We start from the raw sequence: 17,727 nt of genomic DNA on the forward strand, positions 1-17,727 counted from the left end.
GTGTGTGTGTGTGTGTGTGTGTGTGTGTGTGTGTGTGTGTGTGTGTGAGAGAAATGATACCATATGATGATCTGTTTGAGGGGCGCCTGGCTGGCTCAGTCAGGGGAGCATGCGACTTTTTTTTTTCTTTAAGATTTCATTTATTTATTTGACAGAGAGAGACACAGCGAGAGAGGGAACACAAGCAAGGGGAGTGGGAGAGGGAGAAGCAGGCTTCCCACCGAGCAGGGAGCCCGATGCGGGGCTCAATCCCAGGACCCCAGGATCATGACCTGAGCTGAAGGCAGACGCTTAACCGGCTGAGCCACCCACGCGCCCAGCATCCAACTCTTGATCTCGGGGTTGTGAATTTGAGCCCCACGTTGGGTGTAGAGATTACTAAAATAAATTAATAAACTTAAAAATATATATAATCATCTATTTAACAAACCTGTTCCTGTGTTGTTAACCTTCAGTAACATGACTTTAAGGGCTTTCGGTAGTCTGTGAATTGAATATACCTTAACTTATTTAACCAAAATTCTTTTCTTGAAGAGCTGGATTGTTGGGGCGCCTGGGTGGCTCAGTCGTTAAGCGTCTGCCTTCGGCTCAGGTCATGGTCCCGGGGTCTTGGGATCGAGCCCCACATCGGGCTCCCTGCTCGGCGGGAAGCCTGCTTCTCCCTCTCCCACGCCCCCTGCTTGTATTCCCTCTCTCGCTGTGTCTCTCTCTCTGTCCAAATAAATAAATAAAAGCTTTAAAAAAAAAAAAAACTGGATTGTTTTCTGGTCTCCTCCTCTTCCCCCTCCTCCCCCCTCCTTTTCATACCACCGAGGTGTAAACATCCCCTTCTGTAGTAGGTATGTACACAAAGATAATACAGCTCTCCAAGACATACTGTTGAAAGAAGAATCAAAGTTACAGAAAAATACCTAGGTTTTAAGCAGCAAACAATTCTGTATTTTCTGAGGGCACATAAATGTATTTAGAAATGCAGAGAAGATGTCTGCAAAGATAGAGACTAAATTGAAAATAGTAGTTTCTTTTCAGGGAATGAGGGAGCCAGCAAAATCAGCAGCTTTTATAAATTTTCTTGAACAGAAATAGGGTTATATGAATAGACCATGTTTTATAACATACTTTATAAACTTGTCAGTACATTTTTCATACCACGTGAAAACATGTGGTATAGACCTACATCATTGTTAATCGTATGCCATTAAGATAATTTATTCAATCACCCCCAATTAATGGGTTTTTCACTTGTGTGCAGTTATTGGTGCTCTAAACAACACTTCTGTGAACGTCTTTGTTTAAGCATCTGCCTGCACTTGTTCGTTTTCTGAGGAGAAAGTCCTAGAATTAGAAATTCTAGGTCAAAAGATATATATACTTTTTAGGTTTTTGATAAATATTTTCAGATTGCACTTCTGCAAATTGAACCAGTTTCCAGTGATAGTGTATATACGTATCCTTCCCTCTCTACTCTTGAAAACACTGAGTATTATACTTTTGAGGGGAAATACTTTCTTTGAAAATACTGATTTCAAAATAATATGTTTGGTGTACAGATGTTACACAGATTCAGAGTGTAAAGTATAAAATGTACTGCCACTCTCATACTCTGTCTTGGAGGTGATCATTGAAAATATGTTGATGTGTTATTTTTAGTTCCTGCTAATTTGGATAAAGAAAGTGGTTCTTTGGCTTTGCATGACTTCACTAGTGATGTGTACTTATTGTTTGCATTTTATGTGAGTTTCCTATTTATGTATTTTGCCCATTTTTCTCTTGGGATATTCATATTTTTGTCACTGTTCCTTAAGGGCTCTTTATATACCAAGGACCTAGGTGGCTCAGTTGGTTAGGCATCGGACTCTTGATTTCAGCTCGTCTTGATCTTAGGGTCATGAGATCAGTGTGGAGCCTACTTCAAAACAAAGTTTTTTACTGATTTTTTTTTTTTGGCATATGTTTTTTTTTTTTTGATAGTGCACGAGCAGGGGGAGGAGCAGAGGGAGAGGGACAAGCAGACTCTATGCTGAGCGGAGAGCCCAACATGGGGCTCAATTCCATAACCCTGAGATTATGACTGGAGCTGAAATCAAGAGTTGAACACTTAGGGCGCCTGGGTGGCTCAGTTGGTTGAGTGACTGCCTTCGGCTCAGGTCATGATCCTGGAGTCCCGGGATCGAGTCCCACATCGGGCTCCCTGCTCGGCAGGGAGTCTGCTTCTCCCTCTGATCCTCCCCCATCTCATGTGCTTTCTCTCTCATTCTCTCTCTCAAATAAAATAAATAAATAAAAATCTTTAAAAAAAAAGAGTTAAACACTTAACCTACTGAGCCAGCCAGGTGCACCAGCATATGATCATTTTTTAATGTTTTTGGTTTTAAATCTATTCATCATTATAAATTCTGCCTCTGGAGTCATACTTTAGTCCTTTGTCCTTCCCCAGATTTATAAATACTCACTTATATGTTCTCCTAGTACTTTTTTTTTTTTTAATTCATTTATCTGAGAGAGCACGCACACAGGCAGGAGGGACAGGGAGAGGGAGAGAGCATCTCAAGCAGACTCAGCACCAAGCACAGAGCTTGATGCAGGATTCTACTCCGCAACCCCGAGATCACAACCTGGGCCAAAACCAAGATTCATACACTTAACGGACTGTGCCACTCAGGTGCCCCCCTAGTATTTTCTTTTTAACGGCTATCTGTTTAAGTTGGAATCACAAAATGTCCAAGCACTGTTCACATACATTATTAAAATTAAGCAGGCAGTAAGTACCTGGAACTTAAATGCAAGAATGATGTGCTGTGTTAGTGTTTTCTCTTTCTGGTACAGCTTTACTGGACCCGCTACACACAGCAGATGTGCCCAAGTCTGGCTTGAAATTTCATCGGGCTAGGAGCATGTTTGCACATGTTCTTTCCCTTATCTACATAAACTGGAACTGTCAAAGATGTGTGCATGCGTGCGTGTGTTAAAATCTATATATCGGGTGCCTGGGAGGCTCAGCTGGTTAAGCCTCCAGTTCTTGATTTTGGGTCATGATCTCGGTTGTGAGAACGAGCCCCGTGTCAGGCTCCATGCTCAGCAGGTCGCTGCTTCCTCCTCCTTCCTCTCCCTCTGCCCCTCCCCCTGCTTGCACGCTCTCTCTTTCCCTCTCTCAAATAAATAAATAAATCTTTAAAAAACACACATATATATAACAACTCTTTAATATGCACAGTTCAGTGATTAATTACATTCACAATGTTGTATCTTTTAGTACATTTTATAGTTTTCATTGTCCTTAAATTTTAATCCACCTGGAATTATTTTGGCATTAGTGTGAGGTAGAATTTTTTCTTCAGATATGTAGGCAGTTGCCTCAACCCAATTTATTAATGAATTTTTTCTTCTGCTCATTTGAAATGACATCCTCAAATATATAAATTTCTTATACCGAATACAGTTAGGTCTGTTCCTGTTTTGAGTACAGTTCCATGACTATCTGTGTCATCCTGCGCAGTACCACGCTTTCCATTATCACAGCTTTATAAGATCTATTTAAAGTCTGATTAGGTTCTGTCCTATTACTTTTATTTTTAAATGTTTCTTAGATATTCTTGGACTTGAAAATTTACTCGGGGCCCTTGGGCTGGCTCAGTTGGTTAAGCATCTGACTCTTGCTTTCAGCTCAGGTCATGATCTCAGGGTCGTGAGACAGCCCAGCATCGGGCTCCCTGCTCGGCACCGAGTCTGCTTGAGAGTCTCTTTCCTCTTGCCCCTCCCCCAACTTGCTCTCTCTCTCTCTCTCAAATAAATAAATTTTAAAAAATCATTTTCTCAAATTCTAAAATAATCATTGAGATTTCATTTAGAATCGTGTTACCTATGAGTTTGTCAATCCTAGATTGATTTGAGATCACCAGCTTTTTCTCTCCCAGGTTTTTATGTAAAATTGTATATGGAATTTTCCTTCAAACATAACTGTCTCTTAGGACCTAATGGTATTTCAGGGAGATTTAGTTCAGTGTATTTGAAAGCACTCACCTGTGTACCTCCTGAATTATTTAAGTCATTTCTGCATACTAGCTGTACTATTAATATATTAATATTTTTATTCATATCAGCTGACATTTTTCCCTTTAAGTAGACACTTTATGTCTTTGCCACCTTAAGTGTTAGGTCAGTATCACTTGTCACCAATATAAGGTAACAAGAAAAATGAATAAAGATAAAATGATGTTATTAAGGTCTAATACAGGTATCACAGATATCACAAAACCACAAAGATTTTTTGTTTGTAATTTTGGATTCCCTCCTCTTTGTACGTGTAATACATATACATAATTGTTTGCATGTAAAAAATGTATTGTACTTAGATGTCTAGATGGTGTTGGTGAAGCTGCTTTTATTTCAACCCAGCTGAATAAAGGGCTCTTCTCTGTAGTTAACTGAAAGTAAAACTACCTTCGTAACAATAGCCAAGATTTATATTTTAGACTCCCCCAGTCAAAAACAAAATTGGAGAAGTGCTCCTATTTTCTTCATGAATTATTAGTTTCCAGTGGTGAATCAACTTGTTTCCAGGACTGTTTGGGCAGGAAATACATAGTCTTGTGAGTCAGAACTGTGGGCAATATTCACATTGGATCTGCCTTAAAGCTTTGAAAATGTTTTACATTTTGTGTTTTTAAGACCTTGCCACCATGGAAGAAAGAGTTCAAAGACGATATTATGAAAAGCTGACAGAATTTGTGGCAGATATGACCAAAATTTTTGATAACTGTCGTTACTACAATCCGAGTGACTCGCCTTTTTACCAGTGTGCAGAAGTTCTTGAGTCCTTCTTTGTACAGAAATTGAAAGGGTTCAAGGCTAGCAGGTGAGCATGCGTGTTCAGCGTTTTAAAGTGATCCAGTTCCTCACATTCTGTACTGCTTTGTCTAGGGAATCAGCCAGTGCTGTTTATGGTAAATTTGAACCTTAATCAAGAATAAGGAAAAAAAAAAAAATCAAGACTCTAGCATTGTGACATACCGCCAAGGACCAGAAGACAGACTCAGTAATGAGAAATTGTTGAGTTTGTGATTTGCTCAAAATTAAAGTTATTTTTTAAAATAAATAAAGCTCTTATCAGATGCTTACAGAAATGTAAGGTGCTGTCTTAAATGCTGTGGGGCAGGGGCACCTGACTGGCTCAGTCGGTGGAGCATGCAGCTCTTGATCTCGGGGTCATGAGTTTGAGCTCCATATTGAGCATAGAATTTACTTAATAAAATATATATTATATACACACACACACACATATATATTTTTTTTTTTAAGAAATGGCACGGGGCACATACAAAGGTAGTAGTAAGACCAAGTTCTTCCCCTTACTGAGTTTACAAAAGCATAAAAATGACTGTTGTATAGGGTAGACTAAGGGGAAGACCAGGAAGAGGGATTTAAGTACTTTCTCCTTAATTTATGTTGGCTATATCTTTGAGATCATAAAATGTTTTATTTCTCTGGATATTTTTCTGTGGGCAAGACTAGACTTTAAGTCCACAGACCTTTCCCATGAACCTCCAGTAACATAGAAGCATTGAGCAACTTGGCCTGATAATTCAGATGTAGCGCCTTCGGCTTTTGTGTCTGAACCTCAGTCCCTGCTTCTCAAGCCCATGGCTTTCTTCCTTCAGTAAAAGCCTGTTCTCCTTTCCTGTGATAACTGCCACCACTCTCTAGCCCTGAGACTCACTACTCACCATCCCCCATCCACCAACCTGCATGCTTGATCCTCCCTAGATACTCAGATTGGGTAGATCTTTGCTGGTTTGGGACCTGGGCATCTCTGTTGTCTAGTGAACTCTGCATACCAAAGTGTAAGAAGCAGTGCTCGGCTTAGTTATTTTCCTCTGAGGATAGTCCATAGAGTGTTGTCTCTCCCCTTGTTCTGCAGCAAGGTAGATCAAGAACTGTGTTTTAGAATCACTTTACATAAACTAAAGGTAAGGAACAAGCCCAGGAATCAAAAAGTGTAGGCAAGGAAGAAAGGAAAGCAGGTAGGTAGGCAGGCTCTAGACCAAAACCAAAGAGACTTTGAAAATCTCTGCAACATTCCCATTTGTGTCACCTCCTCTCTGTTAACCCATTAGCTCTAAAACCTAAAGTGGAAGAGGGTTCACTCAAATGGTAAAGCCCCTAGTAAAATAATAATAAAGGAATCAACTCAGAACATGAAAAGAATATGGTGAAAGTTAGCTGATGAGATTTTAACAGACTCTGAAATACAGAAAGCAGATGAAAGAAGATTAGCTGACACAGCCGGGAACACTGTAGCCCAGACTCCTCCTAGAGGGCTCTTCAGCGAGGTACCAGCTTGCTGACCAGTAGAACCACTGAGGGCCTCCCAACACGGAGAGTCCAAAATATAATAGAAGGCAAGAGAAGAGTTAACTGAAGATCTGTAAATTCCTAACCTGGCTGTAGCCCTGTGTGGAAAGCCCAAAGAACTGGAAAAACACAAGGTTTTTCCCTGAAGAAATGGAATAAACTGTCTGCAGAGAACTCAAGTAGACAAAAGAGAATTGGACCCAGAGTAAAGACCCTGACCTCTGAGGATTGGTTCGGTCCATAGCCCTGTCACCCTAAAGTTTTGGCTCTTGGTGGGGATAATTTGCCCACACCCACCCCCGCACGGATATTTCGCAATGCCTGGAGACATTTTTGTTTGTCCTACTGAGCGGTGTCAATAAGAATTAATACAGTATTATTAGTGCTGGCATCTAATAGGTAGAGGTCAGAGATGGTACTAAACATCCTGAGTGCACAAGACAGCCCCCCACAACAAAGAATTATCCAACCCCAAAATGTCAATAGTGTTGAGATTGAGGAACCCTGATCTGAGGCAACACCCCAGGGATGGCCAGATACGTAAGGAAAGCTTTCCGTGTAAAAGAGAAAGGTCAAGGTATAGCAGAAGAATAGACTCCAGGGAGAACAAAAGAGAACTCGGGGGAAAAAAAGGAAAAAAGCCTCTAAATCATGTCTTAAGAGAAATTTTAGAAGATAATTGCATCTAAGGGCGCCTGGCTGGCTCAGTTGGTAGAGCTTGCAATTCTTGATCTTGGGGTCGAACCCCACATTGGGGGTAGAGTTTACTTAAAAAAAAAAAAGATCTTGAATTTACAAAATGACTAACAAGGTATTAGGAACAAAGAACAATCGGAAAGTGTGGCTAGAAAAGCAATCTAAAAAATCAAAACTTACTAGAAGCAGTGAAAGTCAAAATCAAGGACTTTTGCACTGTGAAGAACAAAAGACAAGTAGATGAAAAAATACAAAAGGAAAAAATGCACGATAGCATATCCAGTATTCACCTAATGGAAATTCCAGAAAGGAAGAAGAGAGAAGACTGAGGAGAAGAAACTATCAAAAGACTAATAGGAAAAAAAAAATAAATAAAAAAACCAAAAAAAAAAAAAAAAAAGACTAATAGGAAAAAAATTCCCTGAGCTGCTGAGAAGAGGCACAAGACTTCAAACCCAAGGAAAACAAAGTTCATTTATTCAGCAGATGGTTACTGAGACCCTGCTGTGTGTCAGATACTGAGTCCCTATGGAGCTTCCATTCTTGTGGAGTAAGGAGTTGGAGTGGGGTATGGAATGATGAGGATAGTGGATAAACATAGTAAGTCAGCTGGACAAGGGAAACAAAGTCCATCCCGCATATAATCACTGTAAAATTCCCAGATACCAAGGATAAAAGAAGCTCTTCTCAGAGTTTCTAAAGAAGGTGAAACAACCTATAAAGTAACAAGAACTAGACTGGTATCAGACTTTTCTCTAACAACATAGAATGCTAGAAGACTTTGAAGGAATAAATCTAAAATTCTGAAGAAAAAGGATTTTCAGCCTAGAATTCTGTGTCCAGCCAATCAATCAAGTGAGGGGGAGAAAAATACATCTTCAGTCATGGAAGGACTCGGAAAGGGACTTCTTCCTATGTACTCTTTCTTAGCAAGTTATTTTAAGATGTGCACTAGCAAATTAAAGAAGTAAATCAAGAAAACCAAACATCTTGGATCCAAAAACAAGAGGTTCAAGAAAACAATATGAATTCCTCTGACCCAGGGTGACATTTGTACAGCAAGCCAACCCAGCAAGCAGTCCAAACTGGAGCAGGAGAATGGAACACTCCCAAGAGGAAGGTGTCTGGGAGGAGAAATGATTCATACATTAGATAATTAGCTTAAGAGTGTAAGAGGAAAAAATGGAAGGCAGTTCAAGATTCCATGAAAACCAGAGTTGAATAGGAATGTTAAGAATGCCCTCTTAGCCAAGGAGTAGGTGCCCCAAGGAGAAAAATATTTATGTAGTCCTAATAATGTAAACAATACATTGATTTTCAACTTTTAGAATCAACCTATAGACAAAGCACAGAAAGATTTAATTTAAAATTAGAAGTAAAACTTGGATTCAAGAAGGGAGGCAGGAAAATGGTTATGTGAGCTTAGTTCTCATTTGCCGGAACAGGATTGAAGCGATACGAAGTTGATAAAACAAGAAGTATCAGTATAAGAAATCTACCTACCCAAGAACTGAAGTTCAAAGTAAATGGTCCTAGGGAGCCTGGACTCCAGGTAGGGTAAAGATTAGGATAGAGGACCACAACTCAGTTTAAGTCTCTCCCTGCTTTTTTATTTGCACCTCATGCAGTTCTTCCTTCAATTAAGTTTCTAAAATTGCTTTTTTTTTTAATTGGAAAGGCTTTAGCCTTTGGCGGTAACTGTGAGGTGGAAGCTGGGGATATGAATCCCACCCTGCTGCCGGGCTCGCAGGCCGAACCCAGAGTGGGGATGGTAGCAGCTGCCGCTGGAGGGGAGAGCGTCTGTGGGCCTGTGACAAAACAAAGGAATTGGGGAAAGGAGAGGAGGGCGGCCCAGGGGCTGGGTCTGCACAGTGGAGGGGCCCGCTTAGGAGAGCCTGCCACCTAGTTATTTCTTGTAGCTTTTTATTTTCTTTGAGTTTTACATCATTTTCATTAAGAAACATAGGAGCAAATTGAGAAGTTTGCTCAGTTCTATGAAATGAAATGAACTGAGATTTTAGGGAATTTTTGTTGATTTCCAGGGTTAAGGCAGAATGAGACATATATGTAGCCATTCATTGAAATTTGATTGATTTATGGGTTTCCAGTATTTCCTTTGCCATATTCCCCATTTTTAATTTATGATCTCCAGCATTGTTTGTACATTATTTTCATTACTGTACTTTGTTATAATTCATCATTTATACCATCCATGTTCTTTCTTTTCTTACAGATTCTGATATCTTTAGTCTGAATTTTTAACTGGAATCAGAACTGGATGTTGGGGTCACTCTTTCTTTTATTGTACCACGTGATTACCTAATTCAAAATTGCCCCCAAAAGTTCATTAGTTAATATAATTTTTTAATGTTAAAAATATATGTATAGTAGTAAACAGTTTATTCTAGCAGCCATGTTGAACAATGTATTTAAGAATTGTAAACTCCTGGAATACTGTATTTATATACACTATTGCAATAGACCATACTTTGACTTAGTCCTGGTAACTGTACAGTAATTTGGTTTTACTAACGAAAGTTGTGAATAAAACTGTGAAACTAGAAAGGAGACTTTCTGGACTTTAACAGAAAAATGTGATTTTTAATACTGCTATTTCTTTTTTAATACAATTTTTTCTTCATATTCCCCCAGATCAGTGTAAATAAGCGCGCACACACACGTCTTTACCACAGTGGTAATGCTTCTGTAAACGTTTCTATCTGTCCCTCTGGCTAAAAATGTATAATCTTTATTAGATGAATATATATATATATATACACATATACATATATATATATTTTAATAATGGCCTTTTCCAGTGAACTATCATGTTTCAGTGTACAGTGAAAATCTCTATTTTAGGTTAAAAATTTCTTACTCGTTCTCATATATTTGCTTGCCAAGGGCGAATGAAAGAACATGGCTGCCCCCCGACAGGCCGACCTTGGCGTCCACATAAAGCATCATTGTTTTAAAAAATGAAGGGTGCTTAATTGTTCCCTTTTTTCTGTATTCTGTAGGTCTCATAACAACAAACTGCAGTCTACAGCTTCTTAAAGTTCAGCGTGTTAACCTAACATAAAACACAGCAAGAATCTGGTTGTCTGAACTATTTTAAATTAAGGAGCCAGATGTTTTTAGTCAGGTTATCCTGACAAGACTTGACCTAAACTTCGTTTTTATTGGTCATAACAGTCCAATTATATTCTTGGCCAATTTTGTCCAACGGACAAGGGAAAAGCAAAGTCAACGTCACCATTATCTTGTCAAGATCAAATGGTTTTACTCTTGTGGCAGAAGCGGGAAAACTGTTTATTGAAAAAAAAAAAAGAAAAAAGAAAGCAAGAAAAAAAAGATAATATGGGGTCAAGTGTAACTCCATGGAAATGCCACGTCTGCTCTTCAGTGAAGAAGCTGGTTTAGAGTCTCACAGAAAACTTTTGACTGTATTTATTTATTGTTGCAAAAAAGACGCTTTTTTATTGCTGCCCTCATTTGTCAGCTAATTATTTTTTCTTATAAAATCCAGCCCCGGTTACATGTAATCCATTCTGTATCTTATCATGATTCCTGTAGGTAAAAGTACAAGACGACCTCTAGATGTCTTTTCTTTCTATGAAAGGAGCTGCTATGTACACATGTGCACACACACACACACACATACACACAACTGGGAATCAACAATGAGTTTATTGTTCATGGTAGATAAAAATTAAGCTTGCATAAAGGTTGGGCTAAGTAGTCCTGGACTACAGACTTTGTTGCCTTGAATATAACAGTACAGTTTGTCATTTACTCTGCACCAGGCTAAACTGAGTAAAATCTATTTGAAGGTATCTTGTTTGTAAACATTTGTCAGATTCTAATTTTTTTCTTTTTGTATTAAAATTCAACTATGGATGTATATGAAACAAAATAAATGGAGATCATTTTTCTCCCACAGATGGTGTCTTTGAATGTGCGCTAATGATTATCTGTAAGCCTTTGAGGGGAAAGGGAGGGCTGCAAGGCAAATAACAGGCTGAAGGATTTAAGTGTACCTGGGTTTCCTGAGGACAGTAGTGGCCCTTCATTTTATAATTCCCAGCCCACTGTCATCACATCAAAGAAGAACCTTCAGGGGGTGCTAATCCTGTTGCATCAATTGATCATACTAAAGGGTAATGTGGCAAAATACACATTGCCTTCATCTGTACAGTATATAATACCAGGCAAATTATCAGTTACAGACAGCTGCTTCTGTTTTATGAAGGGCATTTTTTAAATTACTTCATCCATTTTGTATTTTTTGTTGGTTGGCTGAGTTGTTTGGGGGTTTTTCCCACATAAGAAAAAGTAGTGTAAGCAGTAGGGGCAAAATGGAGTCAGCAGAAGGTGTATTTTGCATGTTTTTCCTTTCGGTGTTCTAAACTTACACGTTGTATTACCTACCGCCTTGTGATAACAGCTTCTGTGAGATCTGCCATAGTTGGTTTATGCAGCTTTGCAAAAATTTTACTAGATTTTGCACTAATTCATGTTAGCTTTGTCCTGCCAGTTTCTGGAATTTGTCAAATCATGTTTTTAAGAAGTTTCCTTCTGTTTAATATCACCCTGCTATGCAAAACCTTTCCCGGACCTTAGTTTCTTAAAAGAAAGATGTTGCTCCAGTTCCCAGTTCTTCCTTATCACAGACTCAGGTGTGCAGGTTATTCTGGGTTAGTTTTAGCTCATGAAGTCCATTCCTTTCTGTACCTAAAAATGTCACTTACAAACCTGTGCTTACAAACTTAAAGAGACTAATTGCTCAATATGAAAACATGGAAACAAAGTTTTGCTTAAAATACTAACATGGAAATAGTCAAATACAGGTTATTTTGTCCTTTTACTTTAAAAAAAAATGTTACCTATTGTATGCACTGTGCTGATGCAAGAATCCTACATTTTAATGAATTATAAAATCATTCTGCATCTCATCATGTCACAGTATTTCTGTACTATTTATTCATATATATATAGAGAGAGATAGATATATATGGGCTTAATCATTTAAAACTTGTTGCGGCAAGAACTTTCCTACCTGTAGGCAATAGATTGCTATGTTTTTAACAGATTGTGGCAAATTCTAAACAGCAATTCTTTTTGTACGTAATAGGACATTTCATCCTAGAAAAATAAAGTAATGTTTTTGACATTGGATTTGGTGCAGTTTCTAATGAAACAGTGGTTTGGTTGGTTGATATATTTTCTGTAGCCATTGGCATTGCCAAATTGTACCAAAAAAGGTAAATTTTATGGGAATCCTCAGCCCAGGAAGAAATTAATTTCATATGTGTATTTAATAGTATAAAGCCTTTTGCAATTTCTGTCACCGTATAGACATTTTATAGTTTTATCAACTACAGAGCTTTAGTCTTATTTCAAAAGTAATTTTGGGGAAACATTCTTATAACACATAATGAGTTTCAAAAGCTGCTTTTCAATGAGTATTCTTTGACAAGCTCCTGCTAGTCAATAAGATATACATATCACAGCTATTTTACTTTGAATAATCCAAGTAGTAGAATGCACATTTGTGATATGCGGTTAGGATTTTTCTATCCAGTGTTTAGACTTGTAAATACATGTACTTTGCATCAGATTTCCTTGACTAAAAGTATTATTGGTGCTTGTTATATTTCGTCTGTGAAGTTCACAATCCTTGAAAACCTTTTATAATAAGTGTTTTCATAATACTGGTAAGGATTTTTTCTCCCATCCAGAGTCTGCAGGATCTGTATTTTAGTTAATGTCCTGCAATAGGTTAAAAAAAAAAAATTGTGAACTTTTAGAGATCTTTTCCAAAGTAAAACAATTGTCTCTTTATATTTCAAATGGCCTGGAGTGTTATTTAGAGACCCTGAGATTTGCTGTTGTTTATAATCTACCTTCCCAGAATCTGTAAATTGAGGTTCTTTCCCTATTGGTATTCATCTGTTGTGCGTTTCTGAGATTAGAGAGCCAGCCTGGTGGTGACTTTTTTTTTTAAAATGCGCATGGACGGGGGCGCCTGGGTGGCTCAGTTGGTTAAGCGACTGCCTTCGGCTCGGGTCATGATCCTGGAGTCCCGGGATCGAGTCCCACATCGGGCTCCCTGCTCAGCGGGGAGTCTGCTTCTCCCTCTGATCCTCCCCCCTCTCATGCTCTCTTTCTCTCTCTCAAATAAATAAATAAAATCTTAAAATAAAACAAAACAAAATGCGCACAGACGGAGGACGGGCTGAACTAGACAGAGCTGCGCAGTTATCCTGGCTCCCACTCTTTGTGATTTGAGGCTGTTCCTTGGAAGCCTCCAGTTTCTCATTCCGAAAGAATGGTGCTGTCTCATGGACAGAGCAGTGTCTTGTGAGTGCTTGGGGGTAAAGAGCCAGCTGAGAAGTATTTTTAATAACCTGAAATATTCTGAGGTTACTTCTGGATACTTTGAGTAAGCTACGGAAAAAGACATTTCTTAGAAAAAGATCACACCCCCAGTTGGTCCAATTTAGACCAAATTCAACTAAAGAGAAGCTTTAAATGATAAGGTTCTGGACCTGAAATTGGGTGGCAGTTGCTCGGTCAGTTTTTAGGTGTTTACATATACGTGTTTTTGATCAACCTTAAAAATGATTGAAGGGATGGTCGTCTGGGTGGCTCAGCTGGTTAAGTGTCTGCCTTCGGCTCAGGTCATGATCCCAGGGTCCTGGGATCGAGCCCCGCATCGGGCTCCCTGCTCCACGGGAAGCCTGCTTCTCCCTCTCCCACTCCCCCTGCTTGTGTTCCCTCTCTCGCTGTGTCTCTCTCTGTCAAATAAATAAAATCTTAAAAAAAAAAAAAGATTGAAGGGAAATATAAACAGTGCCAAGCGTTATCTTTAAAAACTTAAAAGTTAGTACCAAATAAAGGTATATATTTTGTATAGACCTAAAAGCAAGACAAGTACTTTTTTCTTGAGTTCTAACAGCTTAATTCAAAGGAGGGATGCTGCTGAGTTCCTCTTGAAGGCAGTGGAGTATTTTACTGATGAGGGACTAGTACACGAGCATACAGCCTTTGATAGTCTTTGGAGCACAAATCCATGTGCTAAAAAAGAAATCTTTCAGTAGGACAAAAGGAATAGGAACTACGATGAATTGGCTACTTAAAATTTTCCATAAAATTAAAGATTGTATCCAAGGTAATGACTGAACATTGAAGATGAGATTCTTCTTAACCTTTTTTGCCTAACCCGGGATTATTGCTGCCTCCTGTGCACACACCCCCTCGCCCACCCCTGTTCTGCCTCTTTTGAGCTTCACCTGTCTCTCCTTTCGACCTGGTCTTGAATGATGGCTGTAACTCTGATGGGGCAGCTTCTGAAAAGCTGGCCTGCTTGTGTCTGCCCGTGTGAACACACTCACGTACAGCCTCCAGCTCTCTGGCCCATCACAGGATTCTGTCCCTGCGTGTGATTCTGCAGCTCCTCAGAAAGGGAGCATCGTCAAAGTGGTCTCACCAAACCCTCACCCTCGGGCTTACGGAAAAGCAATTTAACTCTTCCCTTCACGTTCTAACTTGGCGACCATCCAACCAATTGTTTATCTGGCCATTTTGCAGTTTTCTTCACCATGTTATTCAAGATCACCACTTAGTCTTTTCACATTTAAAAATTCGGCTTTGGTTTTTGTGCCTGGTGCTACTTATTACCTCAGTTAATGTTTATCCTAAAAAAAAAAAAAAAAAGCCAGAAGCTCTTCAATCTCTGCTTACTCTCCTGCCAATAGTTCGTGTTATAATGAATGCAGCTGATTCATTCCCAAGAAGCAATTCTAGCATGATTTTTAGTAAGTTTGGGCAAGACTCATTTTTGGAAAACTCTCTAAAAATCCCTCAGTAATGCTTTACCACAGAACAGTCAGAAGCTCTCAAATGTTATTTTCTCTTTGCCCCCTGTTTGGGACAAATGAGAGTATCGCCCATCACAATCAGATGTCATGTCTTAATGTTACTGCTACTAGCTTCCTTGTGGATGCTTGACTGTCGTGTCCTCAACATCCTTTAGGTGTAGTGTGCTTCTGTTCTGTATGGCCAAAGACTACCTAAAGACACATATTGAGCTCCCTGAGTGCCTCTCCTCTGAGACCAGAATAGGCTGGGGTTTTTTTTTCCTCTTTGGTACAGTTCTGTTTATCTTTCCTTAGGCAGTAATCTTCAGCTGTGGAGGATCTGTCTCTATTCACGTGTTTCAAATTAACTGATAACACAGCTTGGTCCTCTAAAAAAACTGTTAATGTCTTTGTGGATTCAAGTATAAAATCAGTATTAAATTCAGCTAATGATTAAACCTTTCCCAAAGCAACTGAAAACATGTTTAAAATTCACATACTTGCAAGCTGTCATTGAATATTGGTTCCAGGGTTTTTGGAGTAAGTTTGAGAAAGGCTTTTTCCCAAACCTTTAGGGCTCCGTGAGGCTAAAAAAACCAGGTGCATCCAAGATCTGATTTCAAGGCAAGATTTACTACTTTACGAACACAAACACGATACTTGGTCTTAACAGAAAAATGACATCAGATACACCCAGAATATGTTTAGCATTGGGATAGTTGCCAGTTTGGCACAAAACATATGTTTTTAGGAGCAGGGAGGCAAAAAATAAACTATTTCTTACATTTTGGTACATCAGGAACACTTGTTCGAATAATATTTTGCTCGAATTAAGCCCGTTAGTACTCTTTTAAGTGTAAAACTGTAATACTTGTCTTGAGTTCTGACCCTAGTGTTTGATCTAAATGACATTTCATACAATGTCTTTTGACTAGTGCACTGTTCTGTACAGAATTTAAAATGTGATGGTTTTAGTATGAAACTTGGTTTGATATGTGATATAACCTATTCAGAGTTGTATATTTAAAATCAAGGAAATTTGTGTGTGTGTGTGAACTATTTCTACTGAAGAATGTATTTAAATTAAAATAATTAAAAATAAACCCCATGAAGCAGTGATCTGCTAACTGGACAGGTCAGTTACCTGAGCCGTGTGAATAACTTTGCCAGGGAGCTCAGAAGCATACCACTGAAGAGGCATTTTGCAAATAAGTGGCAACTTCAACATTAGAGTTGGAACTACACAATCAGTTCCAGAAGGAGCTGTGTGCCCTACTCCACAGGAAGACCCCATCCCGTGAAGACAGACCTGTCCTGTCTCGTTGCTGAATACAAGTCTCTTACAATCCAGCAGTGCAAGGGTAGTACATTTCAAACGCACTGGGTGTGAATTGCACTTTGAACTTGCCCATCCCTTTTTCGGTTAAATCTCTTCACATAGCTACTGGGGCTCCTGAGCAGTCCATCTCCTGGTCGGAGCCGTCCCCGCAGGACCTGGAGCAGAGATGTAGGGAGCTGCCGTCTCTTGTGGTAGATGTGACCCATCACAATATACCTGCTGCCTGAAAAAAAGTAACCAAGATGTAAATTCGTAGTGTCTCTTAAATGCCAAGAAACAGTAAGAAAATGCAAGGCCGGCAAGGAATGCCTAAGCTTGAATCTATTATCTTGCTGCACATGTTAAATCTCAGACATTGCACCCTCAAACAACAGGGGGAAACAGTCTAGTGGCCGTCAGAAGATAACCAGATAATCAACCTGTAACCAGCCAACATCACAGAACAAAGGTCCTAATCACAGTGTATCAGGAGGATTTTCCAGAGCACACCTCTAGAAAGATGCGGGAGTGGGTATTTACCCCCCTCCAAAAAAAGGCCATGCTAAACTTTTTCTAAAAGCCTCTTCTGTGTCCCTCTAGCAACCTTGTTTCGTCGCTCACTCCACTTAACAAATATCTGAGGGCCCGCTTTGTGTCAATCCATGCTGTTCCCACCTTTAGCCAGAGGCACCGGGAGGCTGATGGAGCGTAAATCGGAGTGGCGGAAATAATACCTGTCGTCTAAATTCTATTCATTTTAGACTCCTCCTCCTCAAAAAAACGGTACTGGGGTAACAAACAGACCGGGCTCTGGCATCCAAGTTACAAGTGGTGGCATAAAGTCCGTATATAAAGTAGTGAGATCAGTTTCAATACCAGGTTTAAATTCTGGACATGGCTTATTGCAGCTGGAGGAGTCTAGGGCTAATATGTGGACTCGGAAGAAAAACCCGTCCGGAGTGATGTACAGGCGGTTCATCTTGTACAGCCCGTCCCGGTCCACCAGCAGAGTCACCAGCCGGATCCCCGTGCCGAGCACGTCCACGTCATGCACGATTCCGTTCACTGCTGCTTTCAAAAAACAAAGAGTTTGGAGAAATGCATAACGCTCATTTCCTCTCCTTCCCTAGTGAGTTTTGCACACATCACGAAATAGTCCACATGGGTCTGGGGACTGCAGGATCAAGTGAGTGGGTTTCTCCAGGGTCTGCCCTAGGGGAGTCCGCGAGCACAGCCCGGCGCTCTGGGCTCGGAAAGGCTCGCCTCGCGGCCTGGGCTCTGCAGCCCGGGCCCGGGAGGAGCTGCGGGGCGGAGCTCACCGAATTCGCTCGCGCAGTAGGACTCGCGCTCGTCCAGGTCCACCCTGCAGACGCGCGCGCAGGGCTCGGCGCCGGGCTCCGCGTCCCTCAGCGGCGGGCTGAGACGCGGCGGCGGCGCGGGCGCGGGCACGGGGGGCGGCGCGGCGGCGCGCGGCCGGTTGGGGTGGGCGGGGCCGGCGGG

General features: G+C 40.2%; 2 protein-coding genes across 13 annotated transcripts in view; one reads left to right on the forward strand and one right to left on the reverse strand.

Moving 5' to 3' along the window:
* The window catches only part of BPTF (bromodomain PHD finger transcription factor), a 149,138-nt gene extending 136,915 nt beyond the window's left edge, over positions 1-12,223 (forward strand). For 10 of the 11 annotated variants that reach the window (XM_073883251.1, XM_025889865.2, XM_073883253.1 and 7 more), the window contains 2 exons: positions 4,669-4,855; positions 10,068-12,223. In XM_073883251.1, coding sequence (XP_073739352.1) covers positions 4,669-4,855; positions 10,068-10,104 — 224 coding nt within the window. In that variant the 3' untranslated portion in view covers positions 10,105-12,223. The other variant, XM_025889866.2, reaches the window with a different exon arrangement.
* Positions 12,224-15,523: 3,300 nt separating this feature from the next.
* The window catches only part of CUNH17orf58 (chromosome unknown C17orf58 homolog), a 5,583-nt gene continuing 3,379 nt past the window's right edge, over positions 15,524-17,727 (reverse strand). Inside the window, exons 3-5 of one of the 2 annotated variants that reach the window (XM_025889995.2) lie at positions 17,547-17,727; positions 17,104-17,295; positions 15,524-16,471 (exon numbers count right to left, since the gene is read on the reverse strand). The exon at positions 17,547-17,727 is cut by the window's right edge and continues 3 nt beyond it. In XM_025889995.2, coding sequence (XP_025745780.2) covers positions 16,281-16,471; positions 17,104-17,295; positions 17,547-17,727 — 564 coding nt within the window. In that variant the 3' untranslated portion in view covers positions 15,524-16,280. The remainder of the gene's footprint in view (positions 16,472-17,103; positions 17,296-17,546) is intronic. The other variant, XM_073883280.1, reaches the window with a different exon arrangement.

The sequence above is a fragment of the Callorhinus ursinus genome, unplaced genomic scaffold (assembly GCF_003265705.2).
Source record: "Callorhinus ursinus isolate GAN/ISIS: 27379988/994484 unplaced genomic scaffold, GSC_fseal_2.0 scaffold50, whole genome shotgun sequence".
Taxonomy (NCBI): Eukaryota; Metazoa; Chordata; class Mammalia; order Carnivora; family Otariidae; genus Callorhinus; species Callorhinus ursinus.